Raw genomic sequence first — 18,108 nt, forward strand, 5'->3', positions numbered from 1 at the left:
AATTTTCAAATATTCACTAAGACATTTAGATTCACTGTACAACATTACAATCCTTTTCTGGACCTCAGTTATTAATGCATATCACAGTTGCTATTGTGTTTTAGTAAGAATGAGCAATTTATATGACATTATGTACGAAAGAACTATTTGGATCACCCTAATCATTTTATAATATGCTTGAAAGAAATTATGTGAAATAAACAACAAGGGAAATCAGATAACCAAACAGAGCAAGCAACAAGTTGGGAAGGAGAAACAATTAAAAAATTTAAATAGCTCCTGCCATGCAAAATTCGATTTGTTATATACAAAAAATATATACTCCAAAACGGGAAGCAGGCCTTCAGCTTCTTGTACATTAGCCCATTTTCATCTGCAATACCCACAATGAAATACCGAAATAGAGTTATGCAGGAGAAATAACAGAATAATAAACTTCTCTCATTCTCTTGGCTTCTTTAACATTTAATGTCAATCTACAATAAGAAAGCTAATGATGATCTTTGTCTTTGCATGCTGCTAATGAAACAAAGCATTTCTTTTTAAATTAAGGGCAATTTTGTTCACACTATTCAAGTCTAAATCCTTCTGGGCTAGAATCACAGAAGCTTGTGGCATACATCACCCTGTAATCCAGATCACCTTCTCTCTGCAAGAGAGATGATGTTCTTTTGGAAATAATCTTGTGCAACACCACAACCCAAAGCAAAGCAGCATGAATTATGGAAGATTTCATTCAAAGTCCATTACATGGTGCAAATGCCATCTATTTCTAGAGGTTTCCCATTCAAAACATACAGCAACATTCCCAAATTTGAAAATCACACGGTAACAGATTATGATGTGACATCTCAATAATTCACAGGAATTTAACCATAACAGAAAATATTACTTTAGACTGGCTTATAATTAGGAACTTACTCTTTAATCATATGGCTTCAAGGTCTGCAGGGCAATTAGATATATGCTGAGCTTTACACAACTAGTATATCGATTTTACAGGGACTACTTGAGTATGTAATATAAGCTGAGCCACATATTGGCATAGAGGAAGTTACACGAAGTATTGCACCCACAACAGCTCCTATGCAACCTTCAACTGTGCACCTCTATTTCTACCTCTAAGAGCTGCCACCACCACCTACTTAGTCTGATACAGGGGTGACAAGAGCTGCAGCAGCAAGGTTAAGTGGGAATTACCAAGTCCAGCTTCCTCCTTACTGTCAGTTACCCACGTAAAACAGGGGCAGTGCTGAGAGTTAAGTATTAACATGACCCAGGTCTTAATGGCCATTAATTCCATATGGTCAGATTAGCTTGCTGCAGACTAGAAAATAAATCAAGAATGCTCCCAGCATAACTGTACAATGCCACTGCACACAGCCTGCTACACACCACAAGAACTTTGCATTAGGAGGTGGAACTTACCCCTCTTCTGAACCCAGCCTTCCTTCACAATGGTAACATCGCTCATGATGGCTCCACTCTGAACCCCCGACTCAAAAGAGTATTTCTTTGAGTTATCAGCTTGTCTGTTTGGCTTCTCTTCTGCTGCTCTTCCCAATTTCTACTGATGAGTCACCCTGGAAGGAAATATTAGAGAAAGAATTTAAGTCTTTTCTGTTTTTCTCATTTGACAGCCAACAAAAAAAGTCTTTGTTGATGTCTTCCACTGACTGAGCTCACACTAAAAATCTGCTTTTTTTTTTTATTATTAATTAACCATATAACGGAATCATATTTCTATAGTCTTACAGCACATTTTCCATGAACACCTTGCTACTTAACAGACCCAGAATGTGTTACATTTTAAGTCACGTGGCACTATTATAAAACGCACACAATAAAATTCCTTGTACTGATGCACAGGATGCTGTTAAATGAAACGGTGCCAGTACTGCTTCACAGGTCCAGCTTTGAAGCCACAGTATCTTTCACCATTCCCCCATTTGTCAGAATCCATGCAACTGGTAAGTGATTCTATTATTAAGACTGCATTGATCAGATCAAGAGTGAAAGGAAATGGAAGGAAAGGTTCTGTAAAGGCACTTAAAGCCAAAGCCTTATGATGATAACCATACCTATAATGCTTAACTGTTAAAATCTGTATTAAGCAATTCACCAGCCATGCAGTTATTTTTTTCAAAATGTTTCAATTAATTAAAAAAAAAAAAAGGAAGAAAAAGAAATAGTAAAGGCTACTGAAATATAATATTCTTCCTACTTCCACTATAACTACATGATAGCCAGTACAAACCTCTAAGTTTTTACAAACAGCAGCACCAACAAGTATGTGAACAGAGAAGCAACTTTTTAGGACTGCAAATTAACCAAAAAAGCCACACTTTAGTTTATGAAAAGAAGGAGTGCATGTTTTCTCAGGGCTTTAAGCCAGGCAGTGACAAGAGCGCTCTCTTCCCTACAAAGAAGAAAAAAAGCTCGCAGGGGGCGGAAGGAGGCCAGCCCTACAACAGGACACGCCGGTCCCAGAAGCCACAGCTCTCCCTTCCACCACCTCGCTCCCAGACTACCAACAAGCTGAGAAGAAGAGATAATAGCACTGCAACCAAGCAGGAAGAGAAGTCAGAGGGCAGGAGAGGTCTTCTTTTGCCAGCAGACTGCCTTTCCCCTCCATCCTTCAAAACAAGGAGGAACATCCAAATCATGCCAATCTAGGAAAGGGACTTCTGTGATGGTGGAGGAACACCCTTCTATGGCTGTATGCACAGGAGCACACCTGTACACACTGGAGGAGGGACACACAGCCCAGTTCAGTACTAAAAAATCCAGCATATACATATCAATTTAGTGTACTGACCAACAAATGTAAGCGTGATAGAAACAAATTCTCCTAAAAGCAACCTGTGCAATGAATGAATGGAGAATGGACGGGGAAATAAACTGTTCTAATACAACCAAAAACAGGGTAAAAAATGAACCATTATATGTGCACAGGTTATTTCCAATATGTCATTTTAAAAATGTGTATTTGCACCACGCAGCAGCTAGATGGAAGGCTACTTCTGTATGGATGCTGTGCTGTGCAACATAAAACTTGGTATGAACATTTTTTCAAGTGGCACGCAACAAATAATGCAGTAGAGCACAACTCAGAAATACTGAGGGTGTATCCATTTTACAGTTACGCGTTCACTTGTTTTCTCAAAAACATGCAGCAATTCAGGTACTTAAAATTAAAAACTGCAACGTTGAATCATTTAGTAGCACAAAGTTTAAATAATATTGAAAGCATTGCCTCTGTGACATCCCTTTGCACTGGCAGATATGACGGGAAGTCCCATGCAGGTGATGCACACCCTTTTGCAACAGCATCACGCCCCACTGTGTCCAAAAGGACACCAGACACCTCTGTTTATGTAAACACACACTGCCTTCAGACCTTCATGTTTTTACAAGAATTAAAAGAAAATGTTACATACAAGGTTTTGGAAGGACAGGAGATGGTTTCATTAGTGTTAGTTCATCTTCATCTGGTTAGACTGTGCGTTACCAGGTAAGACAATGTGGCAGAAATAAACACAACAAGCACACCTTTCCACGGCCTTTACCTCACTAGTTAGAGAGTTATTTTCTGGGCCATACTCTATTGGAAGTTTTGTTTATGCTCTTCAGTCCAGTGATAAGCAAGCCCAACAGCTGTGCCCAGACAGAGAGAGACTGAGGCATGCGGCTGACACAGGTGCCAGTTCTGCCTTCCTGGATGGATGAGGGCAGCATGGTATCAGTTCCTACTCCAAGCACACACATCTTTACAGAACCAAGGGGAGCAACAATGACGCAAGAACAGCTGTTCTGTGATACACAAGCAAGCACATCAGTATCCCAACACCCGACTTCGGTTTGACTTTCCTACCAGGCTTCCAGTGCATTCCTTAACACATGATCACAGGCAACTTTTTTCAACTATAAAGACAAAATAAGCAAAATACTTAGCCTGGGCTGGCATATGCTGTGATTTGTTTTATCCTATCTGTTAATCTAATGCAGTTCCCAATGTTGGTGTGTTCTTATGAAAAGTGCAATAATTTATTTTTATTGGTACAGACTAAGCTGTAAGAAATGAACTTCTGCACTAAGTAGCAATGATCTTGTCTGCCCACATACTGATCATTAAGTCCATGATTCCTGTAGACATATAGTTTTAATGAATGAATTTATGCTTAAAGCTCCCTATTTATCCACTGATCATGATTAAGGTAGTGTTATTTAATCAAAATCTGATCTATGACTGATTTTTATCTCTGCCTGTGTCCCAATAACCTTAAATGCAAGCCTGTAGGACAGCATCCTACTCCTTCCATGGACTACTACATTGAATTTCAAACAAAAATGCCAAAATGCAAAAATCAGATAAATATGGTGACAAAACTAACCAAATTATCTCTGTTTCAGCTTCACAGTGCTACCAGAAACAACTTAAGTAAAATTATCAACAGTTGTATGCAGACATAATGGTTATAGTGATCACTCCCTTAATGGGTAATTAAAAGTCAATCTGAATTACACAGGAAGCTGTAGAAGATAAATCGAAGCATTAAAAGACTAATGAAAATAAAGGTTATACATTCACACTACACTTTCAAGAAGCCATTTGTAAGCATCTGTAGTATTATCCCTTATTAAATTCCTTTGAGGCTTTCTAAAAGCTACACTCATTCACTCAGAAAGTCATCCAGCAACACACTTTTGAGAATTACCTATTGTGACGAAAACTGACCTTAATGAAAAACAGACATACAGAAACCTTTACCCTGAAGATGCACTGGTGCATTTCTACAGGCATAAAATAGTTCCCTATAACATATGGAACAAGAACTCTCATAAGGGAATAGCATTCCATCTACAGTCCAACTATTTCAAGAAAACCTACAGAAACGTTCATGCTACACAGCCTGCACAGAGCTTAAATACTCATTACCCATCAACTCTGCTCTCCCAATGCACTTCAAGTTCCAGCAGCTGTTACAGAGTAAATATTACAGTTTTCCCTGTTGCTATAGGATGGAATGGGGAAAAAATGTGTAAGAACTGAAGCTGAGGATGTTTTGCATTCCAGCTGCTTCCTACAGGGAAAAACCTAACTTATGTTTTTATTTATGTTCCAACAACTGAAGAACAGGTTGGATTGCTTTTTCTTTTTTCTTTTCCACTTTATCAAACAGAACTTTTAAGAGGTGATTTTCCAACAGTACATCGTATGTATTTTGCACAATGTATCAGTCAGTCATGAATATGCACAATAAATACAAAAACCTATCATCTGCGTGCTTTGTGGTGCAGTTATGACAACTTACTCCATCGTGACCAGTTACAAGAACGAAATGTCTGCATTTATTTTTGGACCTTGTAAAAAAAAAAAAAAAAGTTAATTTTTTTTTCTTTCCTCTTTGGAAAACTATTAAGCCACATTTTGGCATTACATGGAACACTTCAGCACACTTCAGAAGGACTAATGCTACAAAGAATTCTAAGTTCCTAGCTGTAATGGTCACAAGGACATCTTTCTGAGCAAGGATCAAACAGAAACTTCTACATGCAACAGATCCTACTGAGACTCACAGTTTTCCCAAAGTGTGGTGAAAAACCAACACCTTTTCAGTTTTCATCTTGAACTTTTGAGACTAACAGCAGTATAAAGAAACAGTTCGTTTCATGATGCCATCGCCTAGGAACTATAGGACCTACTCTTAAAAGAAGCAATGGACTATTCAGTATGGAGAAGACACCTTTTCTCAACTTATATTTTTGAATTAAATGAGGCACTCACGCCCATTGCAGCAGTCAGGCACCTCCACAGACTCAGCGGATGGGGAGAAGGAAATATTTTCCTTCCAAGCAGAAGGAGCAAGAACAGTGTTTCAGGTCTACACTTAACAACCACTATGTGCAAGTGAATAATCATCAAGACTCATAAGAGCAGACAACACTCCCTTGGAATCTGGGCATCCTCCCATTTCCCCAGTGACAAGAGACAGCTGAGTACAGAAGACAGTGCCCATAAATTCAGTGTAAATTGTATGATTCAGGTTTCTGTTGTAAGAACTTTCATAAACAGAAGCTCCTACTTTCAACAATTTTGGAGCTGAGAAAAAACAGATACTCTCACATTTACCAACTTAAGCTACCAGAGAGAATACCAACAGGATCAGCTTCACCTCTTCCAATGACTACCCCTACAACTTCACATACCATTCACAACCCAGTGATTATATAAACCTAAATGTATCAGGGAACTGCCATTTTACCTTTTTCAAGTAACCATTTGTTTAATAAAATGCTCTGGGGAGGTGGGGATAGAGGATGGTGTCCAAGTGAATCTTTCTCTTTGCCTGACTCACTGAGATTCCTTGGTCTTCAACATAATCAGAGCCAAATCTCCTCATCTTTACATCATTTCTCAGAAAGGTACACTGAAAAATTATGTTTGCACACACAAAACACACACTAATACAAAAAAAAAAAAAGCTCTTAATTAGTCATCCTCTAATGGCTATCATACCCATGTTTGTTTATCTGTTTTAGGGGCATTTTTTTTCCAGATCAAGTTCTTAGGAGGTTTTCTCAAATCCTCCAAAGTTTGAATCCTCCAATGCATCCAAACAGACTGTACTGTAGCAGTCTTCAGTACTGTTTGTAATCACAAAGTGAGAAATTAAAAAGTTAAGGCTCCAAACTAAAAACAGTTCTCTGTAGGATGTAAAGTTGAGATTCAAGTTTTATTTATATGAAAAATGCATCCATATCCTCTTCCCCTACCCAAGTTGTTATCTGAAAGTCTGGTCAAACAATAAGAGGATACATTGCACAGCATCAGAAATTACACAAAAGACTATGCTGCAGAACAGAGATTGTTACAAAACTTCCTAAATCAAAATAACCTGTATTACTAATGGAAGAATCACATCCAGTTCAGTGGTTTATCTAAAAAGTAGTGTATTTATACAGGCTTCTACAAACTACATATTCTGCAATTTTGGTTATACTTCAAAAACGGTGCAGTTGGATTATGCCCCTCTTTATGGTCTCAGGAGGACTGACTAATTTAAATACTGTCACTACTTAGACTGAGAAAAAGGAACCTGCAGAAAGACAATTTTTGTTCAACTTCAAAGAACTTCTAAACAACAAAAAAAAATCACAAAAAATACATTAACTGGTTTTACAATACAAAGAAATATAATAAAAACCAACATTCTAGATACATTCTAAATCTATAAAATCTTTACTGCTGTATGCACAATTAAGACACTTAAGCATACCCCTAAACAATTTCTAATTTTAAATGTTCCTATTTTACAAATTTTACAACAAAGATAAAAAAAAAAAAAAAAGATATCTCTGCAACAGGCATTGCAAATATTTTTTTTAATTGTATTCTGCACTAAAAATCTCGATGTCATTAAGAATATTGACATTAAAAATTATTCCTGACAATTTTATTTCCTAAGCCTTGGCTTGGAATTAGAAGGAGGAGAACAAAACTAGCAATATTTACACTTTGTGGTAAGGAAAAACAAGATGCTTTAGAAAAGATAAATAGGTCTTTATAAAGCACACTTATGTGTATGCTTTGTGCTTTAATATTTTCAGTCTTCTATCTTCACTTATTGTATGTCAAAAAGCTGCACATAACTCATACATGTTTAGATAAGCGAGTTAGAGACTTTAGATAAATTCAGTTGTGACTGCAGTCACACTTAAATTTTAATATATTAAGTTATATGTTTCAGTTAGATTTTGCAACTGAGTAATTTGCCAATAAAGAAACTATAATCCTGTATTCTTTTTCATATTAGAATGACAAATTAAGCTATTTTAAGGGACAAAGGTACAATTAAGGTAAGGTGAACAAACCCACCCTTGTCTTTGTTTACCAAGGTATAAAGGAAGTTTCTAACAGTAGCTAAATTGTTTCTCTAGAATCCCACATGAAAAAATAACAACCCATTGTTTGCATTGTTTTTATTGACAAAAATGCTTTGAATCCTTTTCTCTCCCCAGTCAGAGAAAATAAAAATAAATAAAAAAAAAAATCAGACAGGAGAGTGAGAAAATAAAATGTATGAGAATACAGGTCTGAAATTCAACCAAAGAATATATTTAAAGCAGTAAATGTGAATGGAGGGCTAAAGTTATGCATTAGAGAAAAAAGTTACTCAGACAACGAACTTGGGAGAGTTTTGAGACTTAAAAGAAGTCAAATTAAAGATTAGTTGAGGATCATAACTATGACAGCCATATTCCACTCAACACTTCAAAATATAATAAATTTAACTTGCTGAGGATTAACATAGGAATACTCTTTCTTGCCATTTCAAGATGAAGTTCCTTCACTCTTTAAAAAAAAAAAAAGTTTTGTAATGTCTCAAACTACCAAGCAAAATTAAACTCAAGTTTCATATTTTGAAAACAAATTAAATTGGATTTTTAAGTCTATAATACCCTGAAACAGGTTGTCTAATTTGTGAAATGTCACAGGACCAAGAAATTCCCATACATTCTGCAATGAGATAGGTTAAAAGATACCTAAGAGATACAAAATAGAGCTTCATTAAGCTCATATGTTTGATTTTTGGTAAGATAGTAACTTTTGTGGAGCACAGCACCATAGTGCATACACAATGCCAAGCACATAGTTGAAGCCACAAAGAATTAAGACAATAAAAGTCAGAAATAAGCAAACTACCATGAGTACTGGGAAAAGGAAAGTACTGAAATAAATATGTGCTCTCAAACTATTAATATACAAGATGAAAAAAATTCAATGACATGTCTACCAAAAGACTTTCATTCAAACTCCTAAATTAGGATTTATTTATTATTATTTAGGTATTGTACAAATTAAATTCTGAATTTGCTTGAAAAAGTGATTCTTTCCCACATAGCCATCAAAAATTGCTGAACTTGCTAATTCTACCACTACAACGTGACCAGAACTACACTCCAGCTTCTAATCTAAACCTTTTGGATCTGCTTGTTCATCTTCAACAAGCATTATTCTCATCAACTTGAGATCTGAATATCCTAAGCACAGAATGAATTCTCTACAACCACAAACGTAGACTGTTCATTTTTCAAAAGCATCTTGTCACTTGAACACATTTAAGGCTAGATGCAGTGCCTACTAGACAAAGGTCTTCAGCAAATGTCATACAAAAAGACAGATTACATGAAACTCACACATTTAACCTTAATTCTTTGCCCTATAGTATGTAGCTTTAAGAAAAACACAAGACAAGTTGTACCAATCACATATCCCAGGAAGCACACTAAACAGTTGGGGGAAAAAAAAAAAAAAAAAAAAGAGAGAGAGAAAAAAAAAAACACTTTTGTTGGTAAAAATTGTTTTGAAAGCCTGCTGAGACTCCACCAAGAAATACTGTATCGCTTTTGTGGGGTTAAACCACCTGTAAGAGAAGCTTTTGACCTCTAGGCACTGCCACCCCACACCTAAAAAAATCCAGTGGCAAGACCTTATTGACCTCTGTAAAGCTGAATCAGGCTCTTCACCTATGCTCCTACTGTGGGATGCATTCAAATAACTTCATCGCACACACAATGCAGTAACATCTGACAAACAGTGCTATCACGTCATTCAGCCATGTATGAAACACTGAGGTCCTGGCTGCATTCTTAAGGGAATTATTGCTGCTCTTTAGTCAGGATATTCCAGAAAAATTCACAGGGTAAGAGCTTGTTCTTAATACCCTTTTTGATCAATAGGACTCATACCTAGACACTCGCATAGAAACAAATGGAAAGATAGGGTTGCTCAAGATGGATGCGAGACATAAGAAGTTATTTCATCTAAACATAGTCAATGTTGACACTAATATCAAAAGTCTGAGAAATATTTAAAATGATCAAAAGCAAGCATTTTTCTATACACAGGACAAAAATGCTTCCTCTCCTTGAAAAGAATATTTAATGATATTTGTAACTTTTTTTTTTTTTTTTGTAAGTATAGACTTTGCCACAGCTTCCTAATATACCTGAACAACACCTTTAAATAACAAAGACAAAAAGAATCTGTTTGGAATCCATCACATGTGCCAAAACTACTTCAATTGCCATACTTAATGTTGATGTAGAGCTACAGGACAAGGACAAAATGCCATACCATCTATTACTACAGCCTTGCATTTTCTGCAAGTTTTTTTTATAATTTTTCTCTTCATATAAGCAGACCTGAATCTGCTTCATACAAGCAGCCCAGAAGAAAACACAAACCAAAACTTTAAATATGATTTGACACCACACAAAGCACTAAGAAGTTACCTTTCCTGTTCAGTAGTTTTGTTTGTTTCTCTGGCTTTAATAGATTTGTAAAACACTTTGAATAAGCTTTTCCATTTACTATGTAACTACGGCTTAGAAAAGAGTCTTCTACATAGCCTGCCAACCTGTTGCAAAGACAAGCAACAAGTGCCACAAATTTACCAACGAGAATTTGCAACACTCAGAGCTGCCCTTCCATGTAACCAGGAGGCAACATACTAGCAGACACGAGGCTCCTCATCCCAAAGATCCCTTGTTTTCCAGGCAGTGCCACACTCCCTGACAGACCTGTTGTGCTAGACAGCAACCCCTGTCCCTGACGTGATATCCTTGGTAACCATCTCCTAACAGAATGAGAGCCAATCTAATACTCTAGAATGAAGGGCAATCTTACAAGTGATGGTAAATTTCATACAAATATTGGAAACAAAACTGACATTTTAAGGTAAATAAAACTTGCGAAGGCACACATTTACCTGTTCCACTCTCTTTGAACCACCAATGTTGTTCACAAAAGGAGCACTGCACATTTTGAACAGAATGCTTACTTTATTAGCTGGGAAAAACAAACCAGAGGTCTTTGGGCACATAGTGTTGGCTGACTTGGGACAACTAACACCCCTACTAAGCATGCAGCTACAGTCTAGTGCATTCCTTTTAAAGCAACTCCATTTATGCATTAACCATATTGAAATGGAAGTATACTACAAGAAAGTTTTCACTCTACCTATTTCAAGGTCCTCCCACTCTCCAGTGTTGGTTAAAACCAGCATCGTGCCAAAACCACCAAAGATGCCACCAAAGTTGGACTTCCACACACAGAGTCGACCTCTCCTGCTGCATCATTAGCAGCACAAAATGAAATTACAACCAAATACATTTATTAGAAACTGAATCTTCTTTATACTAAGAACAGCACAGAAATTTCAAATTTATTTTAACATTTGAACTACTGCAATAAAGGTATCATACCTTCCAAAGCAATCAAGTATTTCAAAGTTATTTCACCAAAACAAACAAACAAAAAAAAAAAAAAAAAAAAAAAACTTCTTGGGTATAGAAATGACTATCTCTTTAAATTGGGAAAATTTGCACACAGAAAGTGAAAGAAGACTAAATAAACCAGTGGCAGACAAATTCCAAGTAGTCTGAAGGATGCCACAGTTATTATACAAACTTCAGACGCATGCTGTTTCAAACTGAAGTCGGAAGTCAAGATACGGTTTCTGGGAACATCTTGCAAACAGAAGCTTGGGTTGCAAACAATAGCAGAGCTCCGGTGGTTTTGGGGTAAGCTAAAGAAAAAACACTACTGTTATCCCTTCCTTCCACAAAGCATTTGTTCCAGTGTCAAGATGTCAACATTTTCCAGTACAAGTTAATGCCATCGCAGCCTTAACACTGTATCTGCTTCAACTGGGGTAAGATATAAACTCGTATGTGTCAGATGTCTCATGGGCTTCCCGTAGAGCAGCAGCATGTTGTTTAACCAGGCATCATCTTCCCCCAAACTGCCAAACAAGTGAGGGAGCACGATGCTGAAATACAACTTTCTATGAAGCTGCCCATGAAGCTGAAGGGCCCGCTGAGGTAAGGCAAACCTAGCTAGAGGAAGGCAGGAACGCACCACAGCATTGACCACCTCAAATATGAGTTTCACTGGTTTTACCTGTGTGTGTGTACATACACCAAACATCTATGTTAGAGGAAAAATGAGTTATCGAAATATGATACAAAGCTTTCCAGGAAACAGGATTTTTCTTATCTCTACAGTTTTTCTTTGGCTCTCATTTGAACTTGACTGACTGTCCGCATCCAACCAAAACAGATCCACGTGGGCTATAATTAGCAATCCAATCCAATTAGTGATATTGGGGTCAACTTAAAGGCTCCTGCCATAAAATAAACAAACAAGCAAAAAAAAAAAAACAGTCCTAGAGGCGGGATCTTGAGTTGTATGCTTATCTTAAGAGCCAAAATAAGCTTTCTTCCCTATTTCATACACACTTTTCATATTTGTATACAGAAGCTAGCAACAACAGGTCACGCTGAAGAAGTCCTTTCTCAGAAGTTTAGGACCTCTCATTTGCATGCCTCTTGCCCTGGGAAATTGATTGCTATGTACAAAATATGGTGAGGTATGGGGGAAGTATGTCTGCCTATTCGCCAAGTTTTGGTAGGTCCTAAACAAACAGCGGCAGAAGAGGCGGCTGCGAGTTCCTTCAGTCCTGGGAAAGGCTGGCGATGGAGGTACCTGGGGCATTGGGGTTTTCAGAACAGAACTTCTTCAGGAGAAGTTAAGCGAGTCAAGCCATAGGCGTTATTTTCATAAAAATAAAAACGAGATCCTGTAGATGCAGCCAAGTAGCCAAACAACTGATAGCTACATTAAAAATATAGCATGAAGATGTGGAGCAATGCAGTTGTTTACTCCCTACCAGCCGCACAAAACCAGGAATTTGGGGCTTTTCTTTATATTTTTTTAGTCTAACCCCGTTAGATAACCCAGCGTGGCAGGCTCTGGGTAGGGAACCAGCAGCAACCGCGCCGCCGCCGCGCTGCCCTCCCCTCCCCGCCAGCTCCCGGCCCCTGCGGCTGGGACACGGCGACAGCATCCCCCCTATCGCGACACGCGCGCCCCGGCGACATGGGGGGGGGGGTGCAGCACGTGCGGGGCGCGCCCCCGCCGCGCGTCAACTTGCTCGGCATGTGCGCGGCGGCCTCCATGATGGCTGGTGCGGGAGGAGGAGGAGGAGGAGGAGGAGGGCTCGGGGGCGGCGGCCGGTTTGTTTACTCGCAGGCAGGAGCCGCCAGCGGCGGCATCACCCGGGCGGCGCGGGCACGCGCGCCGCGGGCACGCGCGCGGGGCTGCCAGACCCCCGCGCCGCAGTCACCCCCGGCGCGCTCCCGCGGGGTGGGGGGGATAAAAAAACGTGGGGGGGAGGATAACGGGGGGGCTGCGCTCGCTCCCGCCGGGGGCGCGCCCTGCCCGACCCCCCCCCACCGTTACATAACGCCCGCACCGCCCGGGGGGGGACCCCCGCCCCCGGTCCCCAGCTCCCCCCCGGTCCCCCCCCCAGCCCCGGGCCCGGCCCGGCCGCGCCGCCGCCGCCGCCCCGCGCCCCCTCCCCGCCTCCCCCCCCGCTCCCCGCCCGCCTCCTCGCTCCCTCCCCTCCCGCCCCTCCCGCCCCGCCGCCGCCCGGCCCCTCCCGCCCCGTACCTGCAGAGGCGGCGGCGGCGGCGCCGCGGGCGCTGCTGCGGAGCCGGAGGGCGGCGGCGGCGGCGGCGGCTCCGGCTCCGGGGGGAGAAGGGGAGGAGGGCGCCGCTGCCGCCTCCTCCTCCTCCCCCGTCCCCCCGCCGGGCTCGGCGGTCCCCGGCGGCTCCGCGGGGGCGGCAGGAGGCGGCCCCGGCCCCCCCCCGGCTACATGGAGCCGCGCGCCCCGCTACGCACGGAGCCGCCCGGGCGGGCAGCGCGGCCGCGGCGGCATCGACGCGCGGGGGTCAGGAGGAGGAGGAGGAGGAGGAGGAGGAGGAGGAGGGCGGCGGCGGCGGCGGCTCCCCCCGGCGCACTCACCCCGGAGCCGGCCGGGCCCCGCTGTCGGCTCCTCCCGCCGCCTCCGCCGGGCTCGTTATTGACTTTCAGGAAAACTCCCGACGTCACCGGCTCCCCCCGCGTGTCTCCCCCTCCGCGGCGGCGGCGGCGGCGGCATCGGCGGCATGCCCAGCTCTCGCGAGAAGCGCGCCGGGGCCGGGGCCGGGGGGGGGCCGCCAGACGGCGCGGGGGGAGCCAGACAGAGGGGGGCGGCTGAGGTGAGGGGGGCGGCGGGGACGGGGCCGCCGCCGGCTGCGGAAGGAGGCGGGGAGGCGGCGGGGACGGGGCCCGCCCGCCCGCCCGCCGCGGGGCGGCCCCGGTGGTGCTGCAGCCCCGGCATCCGCAGGGCTGCGGTCGCCCCGACGGGCACACGGATGCGCCGCGGCGATGCTCCCGCACGGCTCGGCTGCCGGTGCCACCCGCGACAAGGACGCGGCGCCAGTGCCCCAGACTGGTGTCGCAGGGTGTCCTCCCTCCCGCACCCCGCCTTCCTCTACAGCCCTTTGAAAGCCCAGTCCTGCTTCTGCCTCTCCTGCTGCAGGGCTTCGCCGAGAATTTCTAGAGGATCCAAATAATCGTATGAGTTGGCATAGGACTGGAAAGTTGCCTCCAGGGGCAGCGAATCCATTCCCTGCTGTGGTAGGCAACCGTACCGCACAATCCCATTCATAAAGCTGCTGAGTTTCATCTTCGAGCTGCAGAGTTTGTTTGCCCTACTGATTGCACTAGCAGGCTGCACCCTGTGCTCCCCGTCCCCTGAATTCTGAAGAAAAGCAACAAAATATTTATTTGATTAACACAACTTTTTGGGAAATAAAAATAAAAATAAAAGTACATTGCCAAGCATTACTTCCTTTCCCCGAATTTACGGTTCAGTCTTCCTCTTTCCTCAAAATAACTTGACTGAGATGAGTATCTCATCATCTATCAAGATGCACGTAAAGCCATAATATCCATTATTCAAATGGATGTATGCATTAACGTCTCCCCTCACCATTGTCACAATGCTGCTTCTGAGAAACGAAAGGTGTGGCTGGTTATTGGAAGGTGCCTTCTGGTGGCCGCTATCCCCGCAGAGAACCCAGAACCTGAGGCAGCATGAAGTCTGCATGGGCAGTAGCTGATGGACTGGCAATAAACTGTTCAGGCACCAAATGTGTACTGTGAAATCTGTGCCCACAGAAAGCAGAGGTATTTGGTATTAGGCAGACCGGGAATTTGTAGCATTTCTGCTGTGTATTGATCCCTGCGGCAAACAGTAGCAAATTTCTTACTAGTGTATTTGTGTAGTTGATCATCCTAGTTTATTTCTCCTCACTTTCAAAAAGCTGCCTAACAGATACTTCTTCTATGAGGACAGCAATTTGCTTAATTTTATCCGTATATACTCAGTGTATATCACCCAGGAAAATCTGGCCTAAATGCACATTTTTTTAGTCTAAAAAGAAGAAAAAAATGCTCCATGGTGAAAACACATTCGTTAGAGAGGTTAACACTTATCTCCAAGAAACTGTAGTTTTCTATGTTTTTGTTTTGTTACAAATTGCTGAAAGAGTATGCTGAAATCTGTTGAACTGATCTGGAGACTAAATGAATTTTTTTCAGTAGTTCTCCATTAGGATATTTTGGATTTATCTGTACAATAAGGACAACTATACACCAGTTAATAGTATTTTGCCCAGCATGACTTTGAAATCAGATTCACCACCTTCATACTCCCTAGAAATCAAAGATCATTGCTCTGTTTGGAAATTCGTAGTTACTAACTAGTCCTAACATTTTGATGCTGCTCAGCCTTACATATTGACCTCAGTGAGCCGAATCTTACCTATAATTTTTGTACAGATTACTAAATGTGCTATATAAATAAATGCCTCTATGCCACAGTTTGTATTTTATTTTTTCTTACAGCATATAAAGCATATAACACTGCTTAGTGTTTTACTCCAAGACATCAGAATGATTTCTTGCAAAGAGTTAATCACTGCAAGGTTGGCAGAAGTGACCTCTGGATTAATAACCAAATAGTGTCATACCTCTTTCAGAAATAACATGGCTGTGATGTACATACTGTGAACATAATGAGGTTGTAGGTTCTGCAGAAATGACATCATTTTCAGATTAATGACTATGTGACATGAATTTAATAAACATATTAACAACATATGCTAATGAAGAAACTACTGTAGTTCACATGGTAAGGACAATAGGACTACATGTAAATACAAGAGAAAACAGGAACCTCTGCGGTTGCATGTTCCTAATACAGAACCCTGAATAAAACCCATTCGTTGTCACCCATACTGGCACAGCCAATAAGGTTGATAAACTTTTATATGATCACTGATAATCATGATTCTACAGAAACCAAATGGAAAACTCAAATACAGTCTCTGCAAATTCTACCCATTCTGAAGAAAAAAATAAAAAAATAAAAAAATAAAAAAATGAAAGAAAGAAAGAAAGAAAGAAAGAAAGAAAGAAAGAAAGAAAGAAAGAAAGAAAGAAAGAAAGAAAGAAAGAAAGAAAGAGAAAAAAAAAAGGACATATGCCTTGTTTCACCTAACATGTCTATGTTAAGTGTGATACTACCAGAGTGATAGAGTCTAAGACTGTGGAGATAGATATAACTCCTGCAAATAAATAGTTAAGTAGGAGAAGACAGCCTGAAGAGCACTGGTTCTTTCTGCCTCTGTGCATTACGTTGCCTTCATTTTAATTTGTTTCCTTTTTTCTTGTGTCAGCTAATAAGCTTACTTCCATGTAACAATGCATTTTAAACACAATTTTAACTCAAAGTGCAGCAATTTTCAGAAAAAAAAAAAAAAAAGGCAGTAGGTCAGAAGACAATCTCTGCCTCTAAACTCCCTATTAATGTCTGTCTTGTTATGCTTTGAGGAGCACACAAGTATCAGTGGCAACTGACTGGCAGGAAAGCAAAGAAATTCACTACATGCAGTGATGCTTAGAAGAGATATGCATTTTGTTGTAGTGGAGTTAAGATGTTGCCTCCAAAAGTCATGACCTAAGTTTTTTTATATATGCGTAGTTCTTAAAAAGTTTAAACGTCTGTCAGCATAAGTTCAGCTGCTGTGAGGGAGAACATGTTTGTCTTATCTTGAGCTGTGACTGGATTCTCTGTGTTGTCACAGGCACACAGCTGATTCAGGACTCTAACCACTGCTGCCCAAACCCTAGCTGTCTCCTGTGACAATTAGATTCCTGGCGACCAGAGGCAGCTCATTGTAAAGCTGCACAATTTAGATAAGACGTTTAGGAAAAGCATGGGCAGGGGATGTTGCAATCCAGGGGATGCTGGGAGGAAACAAAACTTACACAAGTGCAGTTGGATTTTACAGTGCTTTTTTTTTCCTTTCTGTCACATTCACTTCTAAATAACTTTATTGCTGTAATACCTTTCTCCTTTTTCTTTACTCTCTTTGACTCCCAGTTGATTTCTTTTTGGCACTTCTGTCTCTGAGGCTCTCTCAGAGGGCAATATCCCACTGCTTCTGTAAACTTGCTTTGTTTTCTTCCCCCTGTCCCTGGATATTTGTGACTTGTTTGGGAAAAATAAAACCAAACCAAAACAAAACAAAAACATGAAAGAGTCATTCATTTATTTCAAACAAGAAAATCTTGCCATGTAGATTTTGCCTTTGCACCCAGTGTTTTGCTGCATGTCCCATGAGACTGGGCTTCACCATCAGGTGCCATGCGGCTGAGCTGCCCCACGCTGCGAGGTGGCTCCTTGGTCCATTGCAAAAATTGTCTGGATTCAGAAATTTCTGCTTTCCGTGGACAGTCACGGTTCATCAGTGCTTACCAAAGGTATTAATATATGGACTCAAATTATTATTATTTTAGACCCACAGGGTGTAGGCTGTCTGTGAATATGCAGTAAAGCAAGATAGCAATAAAGGAATTATTATTCTGTCCACCTATATTTTGCTGAACAGCACTATAATTATGCTGAACACATTAGAGACTTCAGATAAAGGACTGTGTAAATATCAGTTGATAGCATTTATTTTACAGCATGTTATTATTGCTTTATTATTTATCCTCCAAAGATCTAAAACCGTGTTTTCCTTCCCCTTCTTTCCTGTACTCCCACACACCGGCACTTTGCAAACACAGAGGAAGGCACGTGCCCTGCCCCAATGACCTTACCCGACTTTGAAACAAGATATGACAGTAAGTATGACAAACAACGA

General features: G+C 41.3%; 1 protein-coding gene across 3 annotated transcripts in view; it reads right to left on the reverse strand.

The window, feature by feature from the left end:
• Positions 1-13,974, reverse strand: part of AKT3 (AKT serine/threonine kinase 3) — a 155,714-nt gene extending 141,740 nt beyond the window's left edge. For 2 of the 3 annotated variants that reach the window (XR_014618340.1, XM_084285180.1), the window contains exons 1-2: positions 13,874-13,974; positions 1,429-1,583 (exon numbers count right to left, since the gene is read on the reverse strand). Coding sequence is in view for 2 of the 3 variants with exons in the window: in XM_084285180.1 (XP_084141306.1) it covers positions 1,429-1,474 (46 nt within the window). In the remaining variant the exon portion in view is untranslated. Of the gene's footprint in view, positions 1-1,428; positions 1,584-13,519; positions 13,625-13,869 lie in introns of all 3 variants that reach the window. The other variant, XM_084285181.1, reaches the window with a different exon arrangement.
• Positions 13,975-18,108: the final 4,134 nt, after the last annotated feature.

The sequence above is a fragment of the Netta rufina genome (genome assembly GCF_964035555.1).
Source record: "Netta rufina genome assembly, chromosome: 3".
NCBI lineage: Eukaryota > Metazoa > Chordata > Aves > Anseriformes > Anatidae > Netta > Netta rufina.